Here is a 24,350-nt window from a genome sequence, read left to right as displayed (position 1 = left end):
CGTGAACGGAGGACGAGTTGGGTTTGATTGTATTTTAAACGGGAAGTTTGGATTGAGAATCATCTTCACGGCTTTGTGGTCACTTTTGAAGTTCTTCATTGAAGACCTACCCCAACTACAACTTCCAAGGTCGTCGTTGGAGAACCCATAGCTCAAGCGATAAGCAAGTTACTGGTTTTGTCGTGCGGGTTGCATACTTTGCCTTTTCCACGAACTGGTTGATTGCGTGCAGGCTTGTCGACAGTACCGTTCGTCATGCCACAATCGTTGTGCAAACTATTCATTCCAACGAGTGTAGAGCTGCGTTTGTAAACTCCAGCGATAATTACTACGTTTAAGGGCACACTAAGAAAAAAAAAAGATTTTTTTTGGGACCTGAAAAAAAAAATCACTTAAATTCCAAAAACTACTTGAACTAAAATCATAAAATATAGAAAATTTCTGAGGGTGTCCTCAAGGAATGTGGTACAAATTGCTGCAAAGTTGGATCAGCTGGGCACTTAACGTTAACGTGCTTATTAGAGCTGCTATAAGCTGTATTGGCGTGGGTAGCAGCTCATTTCTTAGCTATAAAGAGAGAAGCAGAACAAGGGGTGGTGCACTACGAATAGGGTGAATTGGCAATTGATGTAAACCTTGTTGATTCGAATATCTCCAGCAACTCCAAGTCCGGAATAAAAACACCTCAACAACAACAACAACAACAATCCCTCTGTCTGCATGTGCAGATTCCACCGTGAGACGCACTCCGCGGTCTCACTTCTCATTCCTGTTTGCTTCTGCCGATGATTTTGTACCAACACCACCACCATCGATCACCACGGCGCTGTCTGTGGCCATAAAAACACACTCACGTGTGAAGTGGTAAAGTGCGGCGCTGTAACGTGACGACGCTTCGTCGCTGTATTGGTGTGACCCACGGAACATCTGCCACCAGGTCGGTCGAGATTGTGTAAGTGAAATCTCTGCCTCGGAACCGTACATCTATCACACGCACCAGATATAGTGTTTGGTCAGTGCAGCTCCAGCAACAACAACAACAACACTCGTCGACGAGCAGATAATTGATGAAAAGGGAAGGGATCACTACCAGGCTGACTGAATGACCAGGTAGACCAACTGGGATTGTAGCGCTCTGTGACGGAAGCATGCAAAGGGGAGGAGCGCACAACAAATCGTTTCAGCATTCCGTGGGATATTGATTTCAAGTACGGACTTCAAAGCGTACTTAAGCTACTGGGTTGAGATGAGGATTGAAAGTGAAATTGATGCTGAACGTAACGGTAAGTACAAATCTGTCAACTCTGTCAATAATCTGTCAAATCTGTCACATGCAATCACTGTTCAGTTGCACTGCTGCCATCGCACGATGGCAACACTGCTCCGACTGAACAATGAGCACGCAAACAAGGTGTGTGCTTTAGCGTTCATCAGCTCAAACCGAGGGGGCGGTGCGTGAAAAGTGAAATCAACAAACTATAATAACGCGAGAAAAGTCGTGTGAAATAAGCTCACAATTACAGCAAACGACATTAACCCCAAAAATCGGTAGCAGTTTATTCTTCTCATTATCGGGATCTTCTTAGCATAGCATACTTCTTCTTGCGATTATTATCCTTCCGTCAGCGTCGTCGTCGTCTCACGGTCGTCGTCGTTTCTCGCCCGGGCTATTTTTAGGGAGTCGCAGCAGCATCGTCTCGACCAAAGAGTGTGGGATGAGCGAAAAATATTTTTGAACTTCTTGGCAAAAATAAAAACAACAAAAACTGGCTGGCGGCAGCCGGTTTTGGTTGTTGTGCTGAATGGATACATGATAGGAGGAATGCGACGACTTGATTGTTTGAAATTTTTGCGTAGAAATGTGATAGAAATCGAAAAGAAGCGTACTTAAAAAACTTTTTGCAATTCCGTCGTAAAACAACGTACTTTTCCTATCATTCTTGAACGATGAAATAGCCTACTTTTCTGTACCAAAATTAACAGAATCGAATAGCAACACTTTTCAAAATAAATGCTGAAGAGATCTACTTTTCGGCACTGAAATGGATGCTGAAAAGTTGAACATTTTAGCACTTGTTTCGAAAATTAACACTTTTCAACATTTTTTTTGATTTAAACGATTTATTGAATAAATTACATGAAAATTTGACTTAAAATTTCACTCAATGGTTGTTTTTTGGAATTGCAAAAATGTTGTATGGAACTCGTTGCAAAACTTGATTTTTTCAGCACTCTTCGTATTTATCCAACTTGGTGAACCTCGTTGGAGAAATGTACGACTCGTGCTGAAAAAAACCTCTTTTTGCAACTTGTTGCATAAACTTATTTCGAACTTAGTTTCGATCATCCTCACATTTCAATAAGCTTTTTATCAAAAAACTATCTCATTACAAACCAGAACAAAATCTTATCATGCCTTGAAAAAAAATGTCAAATCTTTGAATTAGCGTATCGGCATTTGCTTAAAAAACACGTCTAGCAACTGTCAAATGCTCAAACCCACGGAGTCAAAAATAACAAAAAAAAAAGAGGTTAAAATTGTATGGCATCTGATTTTTTAGATTTTCACAGTACAGTCAATGTACAGTGGTCCGAAACCGAAATCTAAGGTAACAAAATTGATAGCGGCCACACGTTAAGATTTGGAAAATTTTCATTTTGGCGGAATGACGCGATAGCGCTTCGGTGTCTTCAGAAAAGTGATAGGCAACACAATTCTGAGCAACTTTGTTGAAGAGCACAAAGCTCTATCTTTAAACGGAAAGTTTTTAGAGCCATTTTTCTGATTCTAGTTTTAAGGTTTTTTAGAAAAAATAAGTTTTTTGTTTTTATTAACTCAGGCTTATGTCGTAGTGATTTTCTGTTTTCTAGAGATTAGAGTAGAGCTTATCAAAAAACACATTTATCTTCCAAGAGAAGGAAAACGACGTCATTTTGAAATGTGAATAACTTGAAAGCGTGGTGAATTTGTCCTCCCTCTTGAAAGCATCTGAAAGTTGCTGAAAATATCTCGGAGGTCTTTTTTGTTTAAATCATTTAATCTCAATTTGAAAATGAGCATTTTTAAATCGTTTTTTGCCCATAACTTTCGATAGAATTGACCAAAATTCGTTTTTCAAGAATTAAAATGTTCATTTTAACAAGCTTTACAATTGTCTAGAAGTGTGTGTGTGTGTGTGTGTGTGGTCCAATCCAATACCCGCTAACCGGTAGCGAAATTAAGGGAAAGTATAGTTTGTATCAGACTTTGTATATGCCGAATGCTGATACAGCTTATCTCAGCCCCGGGTATTAGGTGGTGATAGCCCTCGCGCTGCTTCCAACGACCCGTTTCAGAATGACAGAGCTCCTTGCGGTCCAATTCCGAGGTCGCTGGGCATTGTTCGGCCCCGCCTAAACATAGAAGCAAGCATCTGAAGGAAACTCGATCTATATTTAGACTTCCAATCCCGTCAGGCAAATCAGGGATCAGCACGTATTTAATATGAGAAGATAACATGTTTCACCACTACGGATCAATTCACTGCTTGAGTGTAAACCTTCTGATGGCCGACTGCTTAGCGTCCCAGACCATCAATCCCAAGGTGTGAGTTCGAATCCCACCTGATTCATTTTCGTTTTTGTTCATTTTCAATGTTCAAATTCCTGATTCCAAGTTTCAAAGGTACCGGCCGGGATTTGATCCTTGAACCTTCTGCTTGTGAGGCAGAAGCCGTAACCATTAAGCCACGGAGCCGGCTTCAGCTTTACAATTGTCTAGAAGGGCCCAAAAATTTACAACATGATCTAGTGGTTGTAAAAGAAGGAACAAGTTTTAGCTGAAATATTTCAGGAATATTTTTTTATAAATTTTGCAATGCTATCTAAGAAGTAGCTTTGGACAATTGAGATACAACCCAAGGGCAAAACATGTTTAACACTGTTGGTTTGAATTTGACTAAATTTTTTTTCTGGTGTCAGGTTTTGCAAAAAAAATAACGCTTATATTATATCTGGGATGATGTGTAAAAAAATATATATATCAGAAACCGGAGAAATGAAGTTTTGGTATAATTTCTCATTTTTATGATTTTATTTTTTAAATATTCAACCAACCAAATTTTCAACCGTGTAGTGTTCAATATTACGCCATTTTGAAATGTTAGTCCTCGTTTAAAATTTTTGAAAATATTGTTTTCGAAAAGATCGGAAAATTTCCCAAATGCTTCATATTTTAACATTGAAAATCGGAGCATTAGTTGCTGAGAAATCGATATTAGAAAATGGTGGGTTGTTTGGGTGAGACTTAGAAAACATCAATTTTCCTGATTTTAAACCTTTACATGGCAAAATCTCAGCAACTAAGGTTCGTATCAACGAAGTTCAAAAAAGCAAATATAGAGAATTTTCTCAGCATATCAAAAATATTTTTTTTCAAAAGTGGGCAGACATGTGCACTTATTTAAAAAAATGAAAAACTGTGACTATTTTCAAAAAAGTTACATAAAAATTGCTATAACTTGAAAACTGAGCACTTTATCATAATTTCACTTGAGTACTTTTTGATTGCAAATTTGATTTTACATCGAAAAATGAAGTTGAAAATTTTTTGCGACCAATATTTCGATTTTTTGAAAAAATCAGTATTGATTAAAACATTCATAACTCGGTCAAAGATTTTTTGCACAACCTAAAAATTTATGAAAAGCTGGCATTTGATGTCCCCTAAAACATATAAAAGAAAAATAGTTTTTTTTTGCAAATCAAGTTTTAGTAACAAAAAGTTAAATAAAAACGTTACTTAATCCACCTTAAGGTGGTTGGTGCCTTCCTCACATTTATATTGTATATTAGGATCTAGAGTTTTTTATTATAAGGACCTATGAACATATGAAACACAATAGCTTGTACACGGAGAAAAAAGAGTTCCCAAAATCGTGAACAAACGTTCATGAAAATGGGAACCACGAACAAAGTGTTCAAATTTCATGGTACGTTTTTCAAAATCGTACCATGGGATTTGAACACTTTGTTCGAGGTTCCCATTTTCATGAACGCTTGTTCACGATTTTGGGAACTCTTTTTTCTCCGTGTAGGACCTTCTAAAAAACTCTAGATTTTTTTACCAGAATAGCAATGAAAATGTGTATGTACACCCAGAACTGGGCATCGGCATACGAGAGGATAAAGAGCACGATTCGGTAGTAAAATGGTACTGTGTGAGGACGGAGAGGATAAATCCCGAAATTACCGAGAGTACTTAACTCATGGGTTCATCTTCAAAAAAAAGTTCATCTATCAAAAAAAAAAGTACCGGTACCGAGACTCGAACCCAATACCTTCGGCTTATTGAACCGTGCCTTTGCCGTATGGGCCACCTTGGTTCGGTGATTAAGTGGCGGTCATTTGTCCATATAAGCCACTCAATAGGATGAACTGTTCCAATGAACGAATGAACACGTGAGAGGACTTTACTCTCGCAAAATAGCACTTTCCTCACTTTTCTTTTCGTGAGGACTATCCCCTCGTTCTTTAACTTTGGGTGTACAACGGTAAAAAACACGATTAAAAACCATTTGTGATCACTTTTTTAATTTTTATACAAAAAAAAATTACAAGACAAAATGATTTTGATAGATTAACTATGGTTCCCTTAGAACGATTGATTCATAAATTGATTGTAAATCCTTTTCGGTTGTACGAAGGGTCATTGTACTCAGAAAAATAAGCTTCATCGTTGTGAACAATAATATCGCTAATTTAAGCTTTTTTTTATATTTAATAAAATCACTATACACCCTGCAATTAAAAAGACGACGGTTCACATGATAGATCCGGACATCATTTCCATTGAAATCAAATATTTAATCAATCTCTTATTGAAAAGGTCTTTCAACAAACTTTTTAAAAATATATAAAAAGATGGGTTTTCTTACAAAAGCCACCCTTTTAACCATCTTTCGGAATTTTACCAAAATCTTTTTTTCAGCATAATTTTTTAAGTACAGTACTTTCTAAACTTCATATTAACTAGGGTTTATAATACCCTAAGACCGATCGAATGAGAAAATGAGTTGATTTTTCGAGTGATTGTATAGCGTTTTTGAGTAAGGTGAGGAAAGCAGAAAGAACTTGCGTGTTTATTTCGGTTATTTAATAATTTCTTATTCCATTCGTATTTTTCTTGACTTCTTTAGTCATGTTTATTTATTTAATTATCTTAAATACTAAACGTCACCACCAAACGATCATCAAGGCCACAGGACGCAGATGCGTTTTACTGTAAAAAAAATGACTCCGAAAGCGTGTTCCAGATGCAGTACTCCAGCCTTTTCGGAACACGCCGTTGCTGAATCGACAAACGGAAGGTTGACGTGGAAATGAAAACGTCCTCACGTTCGTTGCCGCGTTCGTGTAGACATACTCGACTATTGACAAATTTTTAAATATCCTACCGACATCAGGACCATCAGTCGGATCAGCTCCTCCGAATCCCTCTCGACGGACACCGAATTGGAGGCGATCGGGAAGTTCAGCTCAGCAAGTCATGGAAGATTTGCCCGGAGATCACGGTGTTGACCACCATTTGATTCGAGAAGATCGCACACAGGGTCGATTCGTGGGTTGTCGTACTTGGAGTGGCATATCGGATAACCTAGCAGGTGCAAAAAAAGATTTAGTTGGGTGAGAAAAGAATATATTGGGGCAAATACGCATCACCTGCTGGTAACCGCTCGCCGACTATGGTCAATTTGGACGGGAGAACTCGTGCTCGGCGGGGATGATGATGCTGTTCAATCCGAAATCTTCACCGGCTTGTGGGCACATAGATGAACAAAGCAGCTTCCGTCGGGAAGTCAGTAGCGAGTTGATGTACCCCGGCTGGGCCTGAATGCAGGAATTTCAATATCCTCTTTTTTCCACTCGTTGAACAGTTTTTGCAGCGCGTACGAGGCCAGATGCAGCCGCCGTCGACAGCTGCATCACGTAAACAATCTTTGATTTTGACATTTCAAAATCAAGCGTTGCCAGTTCAGCAGAGAAAGTGCTGTGACAGTTCCGCGCGAAAATTGAGTGCGTGCATATGTGCACTATCCAGTACCATCGCGCACCCAATTTCACCCTGAACACAAACCTTTCGTGCAAAAACCGTGTGGAAATTCTAACACCTTGGTATAATGAGGAGTGTAATTCACAAAAAAAATCGTGTAATTCTTTGTCAGGGCATAATTGTTCAGCAACATAATTAATACAGACTTTTTCCAGAAGATATGCAGACTCTCATTTGAAACAATGTGGCAACCGGGCGATACTGAGCGCCTCTCGCGCGTAGGCAAAAAGATCCGGCCCTTGAGGTTATGCAAAAATCACCCTTTTTTGTATCAACAAAAAAACTTATTTATGGCATAACTTTAAAAGTACTTCACTTTACAGAATAAAATTTAATAGGGTCTTAGGGGACCCCAAAACGAACCGAATAAGGCGGATCCGGCCAAAATCGGTTCAACCAGTTCTGAGATAATCGTGTGGAAAAAAAATCATGTCTACACACATCCCCACAGACATTTGTTCAGAATTTGATTCTGAGTCGATAGGTATACGTGAAGGTATATCTAGGAGGTATATTTAAGAAGTTCATTTTTCGAGTGATTTTATAGCCTTGCCTCAGTGAGGTGAGGAAGGCAAAAATCACCAAAATTTGTTTTACCGTGTATCATTTTTTTTTCCGTGTAGTCCTTATCCATACCTACAACTTTGCCAAAGACACCAAATCGATCGAAAATTCCTTCAAAAGATACAGATATTTGAATTTCCATACATCATTTTATGGACAAAATAATGATGCAAAATGGCTTCTTTGGGCATACCGAAGGCACCAAAAAAGTTTCAGTCGGATTAAAAAATACAAAAAAAAACGAATGACCGAAATCTGAGAGAACTGCTCAAACAAATAACTTTTTGTCTCGTATCTTTAGAATAAGTTCCTGAATCTTAGTTAAAAAATTAGGTAGTAGGTACATATTTAACCAATTAAGCTTCAAATTAAGGTTTTCAGATCATGAATCTTTCTGGCTCATCGGGAAGGTCTTTTGATAACCTATCCAACGAAAGTTCGTATGGTCCAGACAATATATTTATTGAAATATCTAAGACCCAGTTTCAAAAAAGTGTATAAATAACACTTAAGTGCAAACAACTTTTGATAGGGTTATCATTTCTTCATTTTTGGGATTCGGACAACGTTTTCATCAAAATATCTGAGATCCGCCCACCAAATAGTGTATAAATAACACATAAGTGCTTATAACTTTTGGTAGGGTTGTCAGATATGCAGTAATCAATGAGACACTTTTGGTTTTTAACATTCAACGATTTTCGTATTTTTTTCATCAGAAAATAGATAGATGAGCAATCCCGTATTACGATATTCCAGGCACATCTACAATAGTTACTTTAACATATGTTGCGAATCAATCAAAACAATACCTTCCATGTTGCACAAAAGCAAATGACTTCCCACATTAACGCAACCTCCTCATTTGGACAAAGTAGATAGCTCGAAAAACTGGCCATATTTAAAAATGTCCGGGAGGGGGAGTCCTCAGGAATGCTATGAAATTTGACATTTTGACAGAATAAGCCACAATTCTCATTTTATCAGATTATCATCTTAAATGGACTCTTTTTTCGTTATTTTATTTCATTTCTTGATTTTTTTTTATGGGGAGCTACTTTTGAGCAAAAGAGAAATTTTATTGATTTTACCGAAAAAAAAAAGTCTGTTTAAGAGGTTTTATTGCGTTGTTCTGACGCAAATAAAATTACTATTTTCCCGGGCAGACGGTAATAACAAAATTCATGTCATTTCAATAACAAATACTGTTAAAATAACAAAAAGTGTTATGGAATCTTCTTGAAAAATCCATTTTTGCATAAGAGTTTAATAACAGTTTATGTTATCATAACAAAATTTGTTACTGGTCTGATATTGGTTGAAAGCCAAAACAACTTGAGAATAACATTTTTCGTTATGGAAGAATAACTTCAACTGTTATTAGGATGATCGGATTAGTTGTTAAAATAACAAAAAAATAATAACAGAGATTTGTTCGAAGAATAACTAAAAATGTTATTAGTCTGTTATTACAATAACAATCCAATAACAAAAAAATCATAACGACGAATAACAAATCCTGTTATAAATAACAGAAATTGTTATTGACCTAGTATTTTCAAATATCAAAAAATATTATTCCCAAGTTATTTCCGACTGCTCGGGTTGGCATAACAAAGTAATTTCATGGAAATATTTTTTTTTAAATCGACTTTTATGCTCATGTTATTTGTTTTTGGTAATATTTTTAAATCAACATAAGTAATACAAGACTGCAAAATATCTTCACAACCACGACCACTTCACCAAATCCCAAATTGACATAATCCAATATCCGCGCACAAGTCCTCCAGTCCGTACATGATAGGCCCCACTTGCACAATCACTCACTCACTCATTGCACTCTCCGCACCCGACGACGATATCCATCGCAAATCTCGTCCGCCTCTGTCTGCGTGATGTTTTTGCTTCTTCGTTTTGCTCACTTGCTTCGGCTGGCTGCTGGCTGGTTTCATTCATCGAATCCACCGCCACCGCTGTGAGTTTTGCTATTTGGGTTGCTCACGGCTCACGTCTCACCGAACACTGTTTACTTGGGGTTTTTTGTGCAATTTTGAGGTGGATTTGTTTGTTTTTGGTTTTTGTTGAGAATTTTTGCGATGAAAGAAACATTTTGTAAAGATGTCTTTCAATTATGGAGCATATTTTTGTTAAGAAACGACGGTTTTGGTAGAATTTAGGAGTGTTGAGCACTTCTCACTATGTTTGTGAAATTTCGCAAGAGTGAGAGAAAACGCTCACTTGCGGGATTCACAAAGAACTCGCGCACGGTAGAAAGAAAAGAGTGCAGCAGCCGTGATATGTCTGATTCCCTATATTTAGCAGATTATGTGTGTTGAACGCAAAAGAGGCCAAAAAAGAACGGACATAAAGAAGGTTCCGGAGCGGGAGGACGATCCGAACCGAACAAACAACAAAAGAAACTTAACCAAAAATAATAAAAAAACTAACTTAATCCACCTATGTGGTTGGAGCCTTCCTCACAATAATGGCTGTACACAAGTTTCATCTATTTTTTATATCCGGCTTCCAAAAAGTACATCGATATCACTTAAGTGGCCATGTCTCGAGACAAGGTTGCTAGATCTTCGATGTTTTGCACTCGTTGGAAAGGTCTTTTGGTAACCTAACCAACAATGGGTCGGATGATGGACCCGGACATAGTTTACATACATTTAAGTGAGATCCGGCTTCAAAAAAGTACATCAATATCACTTAAGAGGCCATATCTCGAAACAGGGTTGCCAGATCTTCAATGTTTTAGACTCGTTGGAAAGGTATTTTGATAAACTAACCAACGTTGGGTTGGATGGTGGATCCGGACATAGTTTACATACATTTAAGTGAGATCCGGCTTCAAAAAAGTACATCAATATCACTTAAGTGGCCATATCTCGAGACAGGGCTGCCAGATCTTCAATGTTTTAGACTCGTTGGAAAGGTCTTTTGATAACCTAACCAACAATGGGTCGGATGGTGGATCCGGACATAGTTTACATACATTTAAGTGAGATCCGGCTTCAAAAAAGTACATCAATATCACTTAAGAGGCCATATCTCGAGACAGGGTTGCCAGATCTTCAATGTTGAGAACTCGTTGGAAAGGTATTTTGATAACCTAACCAACGTTGGGTTGGATGGTGGATCCGGACATAGTTTACATACATTTAAGTGAGATCCGGCTTCAAAAAAGTACATCACTATCACTTAAGTGGCCATATCTCGAGACAGGGCTGCCAGATCTTCAATGTTTTAGACTCGTTGGAAAGGTCTTTTGATAACCTAACCAACAATGGGTCGGATGGTGGATCCGGACATAGTTTACATACATTTAAGTGAGATCCGGCTTCAAAAAAGTACATCAATATCACTTAAGAGGCCATATCTCGAGACAGGGTTGCCAGATCTTCAATGTTGAGAACTCGTTGGAAAGGTATTTTGATAACCTAACCAACGTTGGGTTGGATGGTGGATCCGGACATAGTTTACATACATTTAAGTGAGATCCGGCTTCAAAAAAGTACATCAATATCACTTAAGAGGCCATATCTCGAAACAGGGTTGCCAGATCTTCAATGTTTTAGACTCGTTGGAAAGGTATTTTGATAAACTAACCAACGTTGGGTTGGATGGTGGATCCGGACATAGTTTACATACATTTAAGTGAGATCCGGCTTCAAAAAAGTACATCAATATCACTTAAGTGGCCATATCTCGAGACAGGGCTGCCAGATCTTCAATGTTTTAGACTCGTTGGAAAGGTCTTTTGATAACCTAACCAACAATGGGTCGGATGGTGGATCCGGACATAGTTTACATACATTTAAGTGAGATCCGGCTTCAAAAAAGTACATCAATATCACTTAAGAGGCCATATCTCGAGACAGGGTTGCCAGATCTTCAATGTTTTAGACTCGTTGGAAAGGTATTTTGATAAACTAACCAACGTTGGGTTGGATGGTGGATCCGGACATAGTTTACATACATTTAAGTGAGATCCGGCTTCAAAAAAGTACATCAATATCACTTAAGTGGCCATATCTCGAGACAGGGCTGCCAGATCTTCAATGTTTTAGACTCGTTGGAAAGGTCTTTTGATAACCTAACCAACAATGGGTCGGATGGTGGATCCGGACATAGTTTACATACATTTAAGTGAGATCCGGCTTCAAAAAAGTACATCAATATCACTTAAGAGGCCATATCTCGAGACAGGGTTGCCAGATCTTCAATGTTGAGAACTCGTTGGAAAGGTATTTTGATAACCTAACCAACGTTGGGTTGGATGGTGGATCCGGACATAGTTTACATACATTTAAGTGAGATCCGGCTTCAAAAAAGTACATCAATATCACTTAAGAGGCCATATCTCGAGACAGGGTTGCCAGATCTTCAATGTTGAGAACTCGTTGGAAAGGTATTTTGATAACCTAACCAACGTTGGGTTGGATGGTGGATCCGGACATAGTTTACATACATTTTAGTGAGATCCGGCTTCAAAAAAGTACATCAATATCACTTAAGTGGCCATATCTCGAGACAGGGTTGCCAGATCTTCAATGTTGAGAACTCGTTGGAAAGGTCTCTCGATTACCTAACCAACGATGGGTCGGATGATGGATCCGGACATCGTTTACATGCACTTTAGTGAGATCCGGCTTCAAAAAAGTACATAAATATCACTTAAGTGGTCATAACTCGAGACAGGGTTGCCAGATCTTCGATGTTGTGGACTCGTTGGAAAGGTCTCTTGATAACCTAACCAACGATGGGTCGGATGATGGATCCGGACATAGTTTACATACATTCAAGTGAGATCCGGCTTCAAAAAAGTACATCAATATCACTTAAGTGGCCATATCTCGAGACAGGGCTGCCAGATCTTCAATGTTTTGAACTCGTTGGAAAGGTCTTTTGATAACCTAACCAACAATGGGTCGGATGGTGGATCCGGACATAGTTTACATACATTTAAGTGAGATCCTGCTTCAAAAAAGTACATCAATATCACTTAAGAGGCCATATCTCGAGACAGGGTTGCCAGATCTTCAATGTTGAGAACTCGTTGGAAAGGTATTTTGATAACCTAACCAACGTTGGGTTGGATGGTGGATCCGGACATAGTTTACATACATTTTAGTGAGATCCGGCTTCAAAAAAGTACATCAATATCACTTAAGTGGCCATATCTCGAGACAGGGTTGCCAGATCTTCAATGTTGAGAACTCGTTGGAAAGGTCTCTCGATTACCTAACCAACGATGGGTCGGATGATGGATCCGGACATCGTTTACATGCACTTTAGTGAGATCCGGCTTCAAAAAAGTACATAAATATCACTTAAGTGGTCATAACTCGAGACAGGGTTGCCAGATCTTCGATGTTGTGGACTCGTTGGAAAGGTCTCTTGATAACCTAACCAACGATGGGTCGGATGATGGATCCGGACATAGTTTACATACATTCAAGTGAGATCCGGCTTCAAAAAAGTACATCAATATCACTTAAGTGGCCATATCTCGAGACAGGGCTGCCAGATCTTCAATGTTTTAGACTCGTTGGAAAGGTCTTTTGATAACCTAACCAACAATGGGTCGGATGGTGGATCCGGACATAGTTTACATACATTTAAGTGAGATCCGGCTTCAAAAAAGTACATCAATATCACTTAAGAGGCCATATCTCGAGACAGGGTTGCCAGATCTTCAATGTTGAGAACTCGTTGGAAAGGTATTTTGATAACCTAACCAACGTTGGGTTGGATGGTGGATCCGGACATAGTTTACATACATTTAAGTGAGATCCGGCTTCAAAAAAGTACATCAATATCACTTAAGTGGCCATATCTCGAGACAGGGTTGCCAGATCTTCAATGTTGAGAACTCGTTGGAAAGGTCTCTCGATTACCTAACCAACGATGGGTCGGAAGATGGATCCGGACATCGTTTACATGCACTTTAGTGAGATCCGGCTTCAAAAAAGTACATAAATATCACTTAAGTGGTCATAACTCGAGACAGGGTTGCCAGATCTTCGATGTTGTGGACTCGTTGGAAAGGTCTCTTGATTACCTAACCAACGATGGGTCGGATGATGGATCCGGACATAGTTTACATACATTCAAGTGAGATCCGGCTTCAAAAAAGTACATCAATATCACTTAAGTGGCCATATCTCGAGACAGGGTTGCCAGATCTTCAATGTTTTGGACTCGTTGAAAAGGTCTTTTGATAACCTAACCAACGATGGGTCGAATGATGGACCCGGACATAGTTTACATACAGTTAAGTGAGATCCAAATATATGTGAAAACACATTTTTATACATAACTTTTGAACTACTTATCGAAACTTCAATCTGTATAAAACTCGATCTATGGGACCCTAAACCAAGTCGAATGCAACAAGTTCGGGTCAAATCGGTTCAGCCAGTGCCGAGAAACATGAGCTAGTTTGTTGGTCACATACATACATACACACACACATACACACACACATACACACACACATACACACACACATACACACAGACATTTGTTCAGTTTTCGATTCTGAGTCGATATGTATACATGAAGGTGGGTCTACGACGTTTTTATACGAAGTTCATTTTTAGACCAGGATTATAGCCTTACCTCAGTGAGGAAGGCAAAAATGATGTTTCACCTTGCTCACCTGGCTTGTCCAACGATTGCCGACGATTCATTGGCGCACCAAGGAGTGTCGGATGTCGGCCAAGGCGGACGCAAATGCTGCGACGGCCTCCGGCGGACTCCGGGGATGGTTCGGGGGTTTGTCCTTCCTGGTTCGGAACAGATCACCGCGGCCTACTTCCGGCTTCCGAGCACCTCCGGAACCGGTTCCGGGTGCATCGGCGCTTCTACTTCCTCTTCTTCTTCCTTTTTCAACTCTTTCCACTCTGAGCTCCGATTTATTTGATTGCTCTCGTCCAACAAATCACAGACACTCACACTTGTGTGGGAACACCACCACTACACACGCGCACACATTTTCGGACGGACCTGTGTGCCAAAATCTAGACCTGGTCGACGACCACCTCTTCTAATCAACACATTCACCCGTCGAACAAGCTCGATGGCGCGTCCGCGGACATTAGACTCATTTCCCACTTTTTTTATAACTCTCTCTCTTCTTTTTGCGTTTTCACGGTGCTTCGGGGTTCTGTTGCTTCTGGTTGAGGCAAATTATATGTGTGATGATGTAGATTTGCTCTTTTGCTTTGATTTGCTTCTCTTGCACACGGTATGACACGGATAGAGTACGGTACGGAACGTGGTGCCAGCTGATGAAATGGAGTTGTGGGCTTCCTTTAGGGGGATTTGTCACGATTTTGGGCCTGAAAGTAAGAGAAATTTAAAATGAGAATTCATTTTCGTTCAACTATTACAAGTACTTATGTACAATACAGAATTGATTAACCATTTTTATTGCTCCAAAAAGACTCATTCACCCGCGAGTATAAATTGAACGCGACTCAAAACTGCTTTGATGTATTTCTACCGTTTGTCACTTCCACACCAGTCGCTACTGAACACTCTCTCTCTTTGCTCTCACTCGAATCGGCTATTTCCAGAAAATCAAACATAATTATACATTACTCGGGTGAGTTTCAAAAAGCCGTAAGAGCCACTGTGACCTCCGACACTAATATTCGTATTTCTCCAAATTGCAACAAAATTTCATTTATTTTTAGTTTGGGGCACATGAAAGACGTGTAGATGATTAATCTTAAGCATTTTTTAAATTGGTTTTCCGTAAGTAGGTCGAATACCGAGGCAAAAAATGCTTTGTTTACCATTGGCTCTTACGGCTTTTTGAAAACTAATCCGAATTTAGAGTACAGTCCAGACTCGATTATTCAAAGGCCTTGGCAAAATTTCACTTCGGATAATAGAATGACGAAAAAAAATTCGTTGTCTTATTTTTGATTGTTGAGCTTTAGTATGACCCTTAAACTACTCAAAAGTTATTTAGAATTTTTAAATCCAGGATGGCGGCCAAAATGGTGGTGATGAATATTGAATTGAATATTGAAAAAATGTCTATTTTCATGTAATAGTCAATCTACCCTTAAAATTTGACTACAATAGGATCGCAGAAATCGAGTTTGATTTAAAAAGTAAGAAAAAAAAATGTTGGTTTATGATTCGTTGATTTGAAGTCACGATTGAAGTCCTATACAAACCATTGGATTAATGGACTGTACCTAAAATAATGGTGATACGCGTTTATGCGACATTTTTCTATTGATCTTGGATTTTTACTGATTTACACCGCAGATGAGAACTTAAGTTCTGTGTCAAAATTAAAAATGAATCTAGAGTTTTATTTGGAAAGATCCTTTAAACAATAAGGAAATCCCATAGCTTACAGGGCCTTGAAAAAACTCTAAACATGAATCTATCGACGGCGAACAAATTGATTGCAATTGAATTGAAAGTTTTACAAAATTATTCAATCGTTAAACAATATTTTTCAATCAAGTGTTCTTAGGACCCCCGATTTTTTGACAAAAAAAACACAAATTCACATAGATCCATATGTTAGATATATTGCCAGAAATACAGAAATACCAAAAATACTGAGAGAAATACCCACAAATTCCGTCTTATTATTCATGGTGTGATAGGTAATTGAAAGACCTTTCGAATGAGTCTAAAAATTTCATCATCTAGCAACCCTGTCTCTAGTTATGAACACTTGAGTGACATTCATGTTGGATAGGTAATCGAATGACTTTTCTGTCTCATTTTAAGTGACCTAAACCGAGTTTGATACGCACTTGGTTTCGAACAAATTAATAACAAAGATGAAAATTATTCACAGATATTTTCTGAAATCCATTTTTGGTGATAGTGAGAAAGACACCACCCACTTAAAATCAAGTTAGTTTTTCATTTTATCATGAGGATAAATTTTAGAACAGTTTAACATTATTCAAACATTACAAATAAAGAATTCATTCAAGATTACTAGGTATCATATCAAAATCTAGAGTTTTTTTTAAGGTCCTATAAACAGCTGAAACACAGTCGTGTATAGGACCTTTTCACAAAAAAAATAAAGAATATGAAACTCAAAAGTTTTAAGGACCTTTTCAAAAAAAAAACTGGAGAAAATTTCAAAATGATCATTGGTCACCTTTAAATAAAATTTTGGAATGTATCACTTTTTTTAAGTGATACACACTCCAAAAAGTCCTACTTCAGTTGTTATCAAAAGTCGCATCAAAACAACGAAAAACAATAAACAAACCTTCCAATCCTTTTTGTCACGCCGACACTGCTCCGCAAACTCTGCTTCTTCGCTAGCTTCGTCTTGCTCAGGTTAACACCAATACACACAAAGATACGTCGCGTTTTCACACTGCTCCCACACTCACACAAACACGGTCGCGCTTCGTTGCAACCAGGCAGTGAGTCCCCGCTCACTTCTCACCATCTCATGCACATGCTATACGCGACTCTCCCCCTCTCACTCTCGCGCGTTGTGTTGTGTACCGTTGTTCTGCACTGGCCGCGTGAGCGCCTACTTTTCCGTCTCACTCAGCCGCGCACACACACATTCACAATTGCACACACTCACTGGCTCACGTCTCACCGTGAAAAGGTGAACCAGAGCCTACTATACAATGACGAACTACGACGACGACGACGGACTGCTGGGATGGCTCGGTTTTTCCGCGGACTTTTATGCCACTTCCGGCGCACTGCAGTGGTCAACTTGATGCACGTCGCACTCGCGGCACACTCGGGGACGCGTCGCGCACTCACTCGACACTCGGAACACCGGTTTGCGGGGCTAAAATTACCGATTTCGATAGCGACTGCTGCTGCGGGACCTCATCCGCTCGCACACGAAGGCTGTTGTGTCAAGTCGGAGACAGTGCTGCCAAATGTGCATGTGTGTGTGTGTGTGTGCGTTGGCTGTCAAAACGCACCACCACCACAGAAGGCTGCGATTTTGCTTTCTCTCACCATAGTGAGACGCCCCTTGGTTTCTCGCAACGGTTGGCAGCGCGACAAGTCATAAACAGCACCTGAGATCGAAGCAGGCACTGGGTGTGTGTGTGTGCGCGACAGACAGAGAGGCAGACAACACACTACGGCGAGACTTGTGACGCCATTTTGGATCACAGGTTTCAGTGAGAGATTTTGAGCTTGTCAAAGTTGGTAGCACGCGTTAGTTGCTAGGTGTTGATATGCTTGTGAACTACCTTCAGGAGTATGTTGACCGACAGTACTGTGAAAATCAGCGGTGCCAGAATAATTTTTAAATTTTCAGACTACGTTCTATGACGGTGCATAACAGCTGAAGGGTCATTAAACTAATGGGTTATTAATGAGTTTCAAGTAACAAACAATATTAGATGATAAGTATAGTTGTTTATTTTCACGAACAAAATCACGAATGGCATGTCAAATCAGAACACTTGCTTTTAATAATGAGAAATGAAAGCAAATAGCATTTCATTATTTTTTTGTTAAAGGTCCAATAAACCAGATTTTCAGTTTTTGCTTTTACGGTATTTTTAATACCCCTTACTCAAGGCTGTTCCATAAACACCCAAAAAGCGGAAACTGGAAATTTGGTGTATTGGACCTTTCCAAAAAAAAACTCCAGATTTGCTATTTTAACTTGGTTTTCTTCAAAAGAAGCTTAACGTTAAGTTTAACAACATGTTACTGAAACGACATCTCAATTGACAGGTCAAAAGTATTTTATTTAGAGTTTTAATACCTCTTGATGAATTTTAAAAAGGTCCAATAAACCAAATTTTCAGTTTTTGTTTTGGGTGTTTTTTAATACCCCTGACTCAAGGCGGTTTCAAAAACATCCAAAAAGCAAAAACTGGAAATTTGGTTTATTCGACCTTTTCAAAAAAAAAAAAAAAAAAACTCCTGATATGTACTTACCTTATTACATCGCAAAATTACTTTAAGTAACACTATCTCTGCATAACACTATCATTGCACAACACTATCACTGCACATCAAAGTTTGTGTCCCCTTGCAGATACCGAAACGATGAAGTCCGTAATCGAAGTATTGATATTTGTAACAAGTAGGTAGTCATGCATTTCATCCACAGAAATTTTTATAGAACTAACATTTTTTCTAACACAGAACTATTTTAGATTAATTGAAATTATGTATTTTGTTATGTTTCTCTTTTCATTATTTTGATTCAATTCAATGTTTTTGAGGTGTCTTTTCAAACTTTGTTCCCCCAAAACGTCTCTGGCAAACATCATCATATACACCAGTCACCGCCCCTTCATAGTATTATTCACACACAACTTCAGCTGGCTTTCATTTCGGATATATCTTTAAGTCGTGAAAAAGGTTGAAAACTCTTTGTTGTTTACGTAAAATTACGTTTTTACGTCGTAAACTTACGCAAATTTTATTCAATTTTAGCCATCCAAGCAGCAAAATGGCACGCCAGCTTACTAAATTGGGCTTTCTGGACGTCAAAAAGACGCTGTTTATGCTGTGCGACCTGCAGGCCAAGTTCCGGCCCGGCATGCCGATGTTCGACCCGGTTGTCAAAAATGCCGGAAAGTTGGTGAGTTTTGTTGCCTCATTACTAATTATGTAACATTTTCGGCTTAAAATAGTGCTAAAAATGGTGACAAATCTGGCCTGCTATGATGTCCTTAGATAACAGATGTTTATTGATAATTTTGACGAAGGTCAACGTAATCAGTGTCGTAAGCAAAAAAAATTTAGCCAAGACTCAAACCATCTATTCATTTTTTAAGGTACAAGCCGGCAAGATGTTGGACATCCCGCTTATGGTAACCGAACACTACCCGGAAAAGCTGGGCAAAATCGTCCCGGAGCTGGACATTGCCCACGCCAAGGCGGTCTTCCCAAAGACCCTGTTCAGCATGATGATCCCAGAGGTCAAATCCAAAATCAACGAACTGTACGGCAGCGGAAATCTGGAAACGGTGGTCCTGTTCGGGCTCGAGTCCCACATCTGCCTGGAGCAAACGGCGATGGACCTGCTCAAGGACGGGTACACCGTCCACGTGGCCGCGGATTGTTCCGTGTCGCGAACCCAGGAAGATCGCAAGCTAGCGCTGGAGCGCCTGCGACAGTACGGATGCTTCGTTTCGACGAGCGAAAACATCATATTCAAGCTGATGAAGGACAAGAACCACCCGGCGTTCGACACGGTGCGGCACGTGGTGCGGGATGCGTCCGTCGATACCGGGTTGGCCAAGCTGTGAGAAGGGGTGCGTGTAAGGTCCGGAACATTCCCGTTTTGCACAATCACTCACTCAATCACGCACGCATCCGTCTTCTGCCGCTGCTCGTTGCATTCTCCCCGCACAAAGGGAGAGCCGCCCTTCAAGTGGGGCCGCGCAGCTTCTTTGTTCTTCGTTTTGTGTCGTCCTTCGTATGCTTGACAATGTGGGGTAACTTGTGTTAATTAGAAACATCAAATTGTCCGCTAGCCGTGTTCGGACCCTACATCCCACCTTGCTTTTAAAACCAAAAATATTTGAATCGCCCTTCAGTCGCGTTTGTCTATTTTGCAGAGGTGTGTGCAAAAACAATAACATCAGATTATCGCTTAATACATCAAATAAATTCATCAGAAATGTATTACTCTTTAAACTTGCTTACTGGCTGTGATAATATCATATGCTCATTAAGAAACGGAATACGATTCCTCACGAAGCGCAATAATTTATATATTCTTGCAACACAATCTATTTACGCTGACGGCATTTTCTAAACTTCTAAACTGATCATTTTCATCAACTTCATATTCTTAAAATGTGATTAACACTATCCACTTTCCTCCCCTTTGACTAATTTTGACATGTTTTTTTTTAAAGGTAAATTATTTATCATTCTGCTGCGATTGTGTCCCGCACTCAATTGTTGGCATGTCCGATCAACATGCTTCATTTCATATCTAAATCAGGCTAATATCCACTTTTGGAAAAATCGAGATTTTATTTTCTCCAGGTGGTAGAAGATGTTCCAACGCATCTTCTGAAACTTGAACTTCTCTAAAATATTGTAAATACTAATAATCAACCGGCGAAGATTCGGTGACGAACACAACAAAGCGGTTTTTTTTTACGGAATATTTGATTTGGCATAATAACTGAATCCTCAACTATGGGCAGAATAAGTTACGTGGTTCCAGAAGTCTGAAATAAACAAAGCATGCTCGGACTTAAAGTATGCTTTATAGTCGCAGCCAACCAACAGTTCAGAACAAACCACCGCACTTTTCGCAGTAGCTAGACTGACGCTCTCTAGAATCGCAAAATTTTATAATTATCTAGCCAGGCATAATACTATCCTCCACGTCTAACACATTTTTTTTTACGCTAACAGCGAAACAAACTTCTATCACTTGAGTAACTTTTGGTGTAATACAAAAACTCAACAAAACATTCAATTGTATATACTTAAGAAATAAAAATAAGAAAATGTCCAAACAGGTACCAAAACAGCTCAGTACAAAAAACACTAAAGCAAAACCTCCTACTCGGTTCATGTCTACATCCAAAACAGTTGGTATAGTTCGAAAATTGTTTTTCAAATTCTCTCTTTCAACCATATAAATCGGTCCCCGAAACTTCTTATTTTTTCTGACTTATAGTCTTCGCATTTCTTTCATTATAATTAACAAAAAAAACTATAATGGCAACGGAAAATTGCGCAAAACATAGAAATCGTTACGCTGCTTTTCCGTTTTTTTTTTTATAGTAAGCAAAAACTAGATTTGATCTACCTAGAGATAATTCCTAACTTAAAATGAATTCCCTCTGACTTTTATTGTACATGTATATTCTAATTAGAATAACATTTGAGCAGAACCTCATTATTTAAGACTTAAAATGTTTATATCTAATGTCAGTTCTGACCAGTTTTTTTTTTTTCACATTGTCAAATACTTTTCTCAACATTCCTTCAGCTCGTTTATACCAAAGAGACATACCTTCCCTATCTGTCTTATACTACATGACTTTTAAATACGGCTTAAATCTTCGCTAGTATTCACACCTTTTAATCTCTTTTCATGAAAATACAACTGTTTGTCGTCTGCCAACGGCATAGCTATTTTTCCAAATATACCCCAAAAAAAAAACAAACAGCTTTTTGGATATAAAGACTCTAGTAATCGAACGGTTCACAAACATCAATCTGGTGCAGCTACTACAAAATCATAGCACTCACGCATCACCTTTTCATTAAAACTTCAGAACTGTACCAGTAAATTCAGATATCGGATATTGGAAGACTCAACTTTGTTTATTTTTTTCATTTTATAGAACTTAATATTTTACATTATGGAAGTAATCTGTGAAATTTATTTTATAGGTACCTTTTTTGACTTATAGATTCCAAATCGTTATTATTTTACTTTACAGAACCTGGCTAATACCTTTACTTTTGTAAAACTTGAAGAAACTTCAAAACATACTTTTAAGTCAAACCTATTAAAAATGAACATGGTAAACTAATTTCCTAATGTTTAAAAAACATATAAACATTAACATCCTAACGAAGTCCTTCAGCATTTACAACTTTGTTTTATTTCTTGCACATTGTCCAAATTGTAATTGCATCCCACAAGCACATAAACCATCATTATGTTTATCATTTAAATATTTTCCTCGCGGTTCAAACATCAAATATTCCCCTTTTCTTTGTTTTCTCACGTTTTGGTTAGTGTATCCACTTTTGTTAAAAAGCATCCTCAGTTACATTTGTACGGTATCTATAATTATTTTCTTTACGAAACAAAGATGACGTTATGCTGTCGGTCATTTTTGCTTGTACCAACCACTAGTCCTTCCTGTCCGGCACGGTGACATCAGGAGTGTAAATCTTGTGCGCGTTATGATTGATCCACATAAGCAAACAATTAAAACAAGTTGCTCGAAGTTATCTGATATAAAATAATACCTAGTTTGATCCTTCAAGTTCGCAAACTGAAAGTTTATTTCCTCCTTCATCCTTCAAGCTGAAAGACCATCCAATTCCCAAACTGGAAGGTTTCTATTCCATCACCCCCTGGCTTGAAGTCCTCCCAGTTCCCAAACTGGAAGTTCACTTCATCTCTCAGCCCCCAGGCTGGCATCCTTCCAGTTCCCAAACTGGAGGTCCTCTTCCCTCAGCCCCCAGGCTGGCACTCCTTCCAGTTCCCAAACTGGAAGTGCCTCCAGTTCCCAAACTGGAGGTCCTCATCCCCCAGCCCCCAGGCTGGCACTCCTTCCAGTTCCCAAACTGGAAGTTCTCGTTTCCCTCAGCCCCCAGGCTGACACTCCTTCCAGTTCCCAAACTGGAAGTCCCTCCAGTTCCCAAACTGGAGGTCCTCATCCCCCAGCCCCCAGGCTGGCACTCCTTCCAGTTCCCAAACTGGAAGTTTTCTTTTCCCTCAGCCCCCAGGCTGGCACTCCTTCCAGTTCCCAAACTGGAAGTCCCTCCAGTTCCCAAACTGGAGGTCCTCATCCCCCAGCCCCCAGGCTGGCACTCCTTCCAGTTCCCAAACTGGAAGTTTTCTTTTCCCTCAGCCCCCAGGCTGGCACTCCTTCCAGTTCCCAAACTGGAAGTCCCTCCAGTTCCCAAACTGGAGGTCCTCTTTTCTACTTAGCCCTCAGCCTTTCGCTCATAAAAAACACCTTCGCAAATCAATAAATTAGCTCACATCCTAAAAACTCCACAGTTTCACTATTTCCACGATTATGCTGCATATCACATAGTCAATCTCCCAATGCCCATTTTATTAAAAACACTGCTCAGATTTCACAAGGCAAAACTCAAGTTCATTCATCCCATTTCAAATTTAATAATATTCTTTTTTGATTTTATGTTGTGCCAAATAGACAGATTTTCTTTTATTCATTTATTCATTTCTTTATTTATTTACCGATTATTATTTTTTGAAATTATTTATGTTATTTATTTTTTTTTTAACGGGGAAACAATATAAGCCACCCCCGCAGCCTATTTTATTGTGCAATGTGTAAACCTCATTATCTTGCTAAAAATTATAAGCTGGTAAAACAACTAACATTAATCACTTGAAAAAAATGGACGCCAAACCGATCACGATCATTCCTGCAAAACAACCACGCGGGCCCCGCTGCCTGCACATGATTGATGCAGCAAAAGCAATTAACAATTATTACTGGACAAAATCCTTTTTTTTTTTACTGGACAAAATCCTTTTTTTTTTATTTGCACTCGTTAATACTAAAATGCGCTTACCTTGTGTTTATTATATTTTTTGTTTAGTTTTGCTCTGTGCATAAAGGGTTTCTTTCGCCTTCAAAACCTTTTTTTTTTTTTACTCCTCGTCGCCATTTGTAAGGTCCGGAACATTCCCGTTTTGCACAATCACTCACTCAATCACGCACGCATCCGTCTTCTGCCGCTGCTCGTTGCATTCTCCCCGCACAAAGGGAGAGCCGCCCTTCAAGTGGGGCCGCGCAGCTTCTTTGTTCTTCGTTTTGTGTCGTCCTTCGTATGCTTGACAATGTGGGGTAACTTGTGTTAATTAGAAACATCAAATTGTCCGCTAGCCGTGTTCGGACCCTACAGTGCGAGTTTGGGAAGGGTTGAACTGAAAAGTGCATTTAGAGACATCTTTACCTCTTTTTGTAATACGAGGAATATTGAAGATTCATAGGATCTAACTTTG

The 24,350-nt window shown here is 39.1% G+C and overlaps 3 protein-coding genes across 5 annotated transcripts in view; 1 reads left to right on the top strand and 2 right to left on the bottom strand.

Moving 5' to 3' along the window:
* The window catches only part of LOC120431864 (mucin-2), a 69,993-nt gene extending 52,446 nt beyond the window's left edge, over positions 1 to 17,547 (bottom strand). Inside the window, exons 1-2 of one of the 2 annotated variants that reach the window (XM_039596999.1) lie at positions 16,926 to 17,547; positions 14,316 to 15,006 (exon numbers count right to left, since the gene is read on the bottom strand). In XM_039596999.1, coding sequence (XP_039452933.1) covers positions 14,316 to 14,355 — 40 coding nt within the window. In that variant the 5' untranslated portion in view covers positions 14,356 to 15,006; positions 16,926 to 17,547. The remainder of the gene's footprint in view (positions 1 to 14,315; positions 15,007 to 16,925) is intronic. The other variant, XM_039597004.1, reaches the window with a different exon arrangement.
* Positions 1 to 24,350, bottom strand: part of LOC120432140 (uncharacterized) — a 500,008-nt gene that overhangs the window by 155,665 nt on the left and 319,993 nt on the right. The window lies entirely within an intron of this gene.
* Positions 18,919 to 20,287, top strand: LOC120432139 (isochorismatase domain-containing protein 1). 2 transcript variants are annotated; one of them, XM_039597270.2, is made up of 3 exons: positions 18,919 to 19,015; positions 19,091 to 19,238; positions 19,435 to 20,287. In XM_039597270.2, exons 2-3 carry the CDS (start codon positions 19,107 to 19,109, stop codon positions 19,906 to 19,908), a joined length of 606 nt encoding a protein of 201 aa, XP_039453204.1. In that variant the 5' UTR covers positions 18,919 to 19,015; positions 19,091 to 19,106; the 3' UTR covers positions 19,909 to 20,287. The 2 variants fall into 2 exon arrangements, with proteins under 2 accessions (XP_039453204.1, XP_052562090.1); XM_052706130.1 differs by having other exon boundaries at positions 18,965 to 19,038.

This window comes from Culex pipiens, chromosome 1 (assembly GCF_016801865.2).
Source record: "Culex pipiens pallens isolate TS chromosome 1, TS_CPP_V2, whole genome shotgun sequence".
In the NCBI taxonomy this organism is placed as follows: Eukaryota; Metazoa; Arthropoda; class Insecta; order Diptera; family Culicidae; genus Culex; species Culex pipiens.
The sequence above is the reverse complement of the archived record's forward strand: the minus strand, read 5'-3'. Positions and strand labels throughout refer to the sequence as shown.

Bases quoted from the DNA above. Each gene is read 5' to 3' on its own strand.
- LOC120432139 (XM_039597270.2), top strand. From the start codon at position 19,107: ATGGCACGCCAGCTTACTAAATTGGGCTTTCTGGACGTCAAAAAGACG. The intron at 19,239-19,434 runs GTGAGTTTTGTT...TCATTTTTTAAG, and splicing joins TCAAAAATGCCGGAAAGTTG to GTACAAGCCGGCAAGATGTT.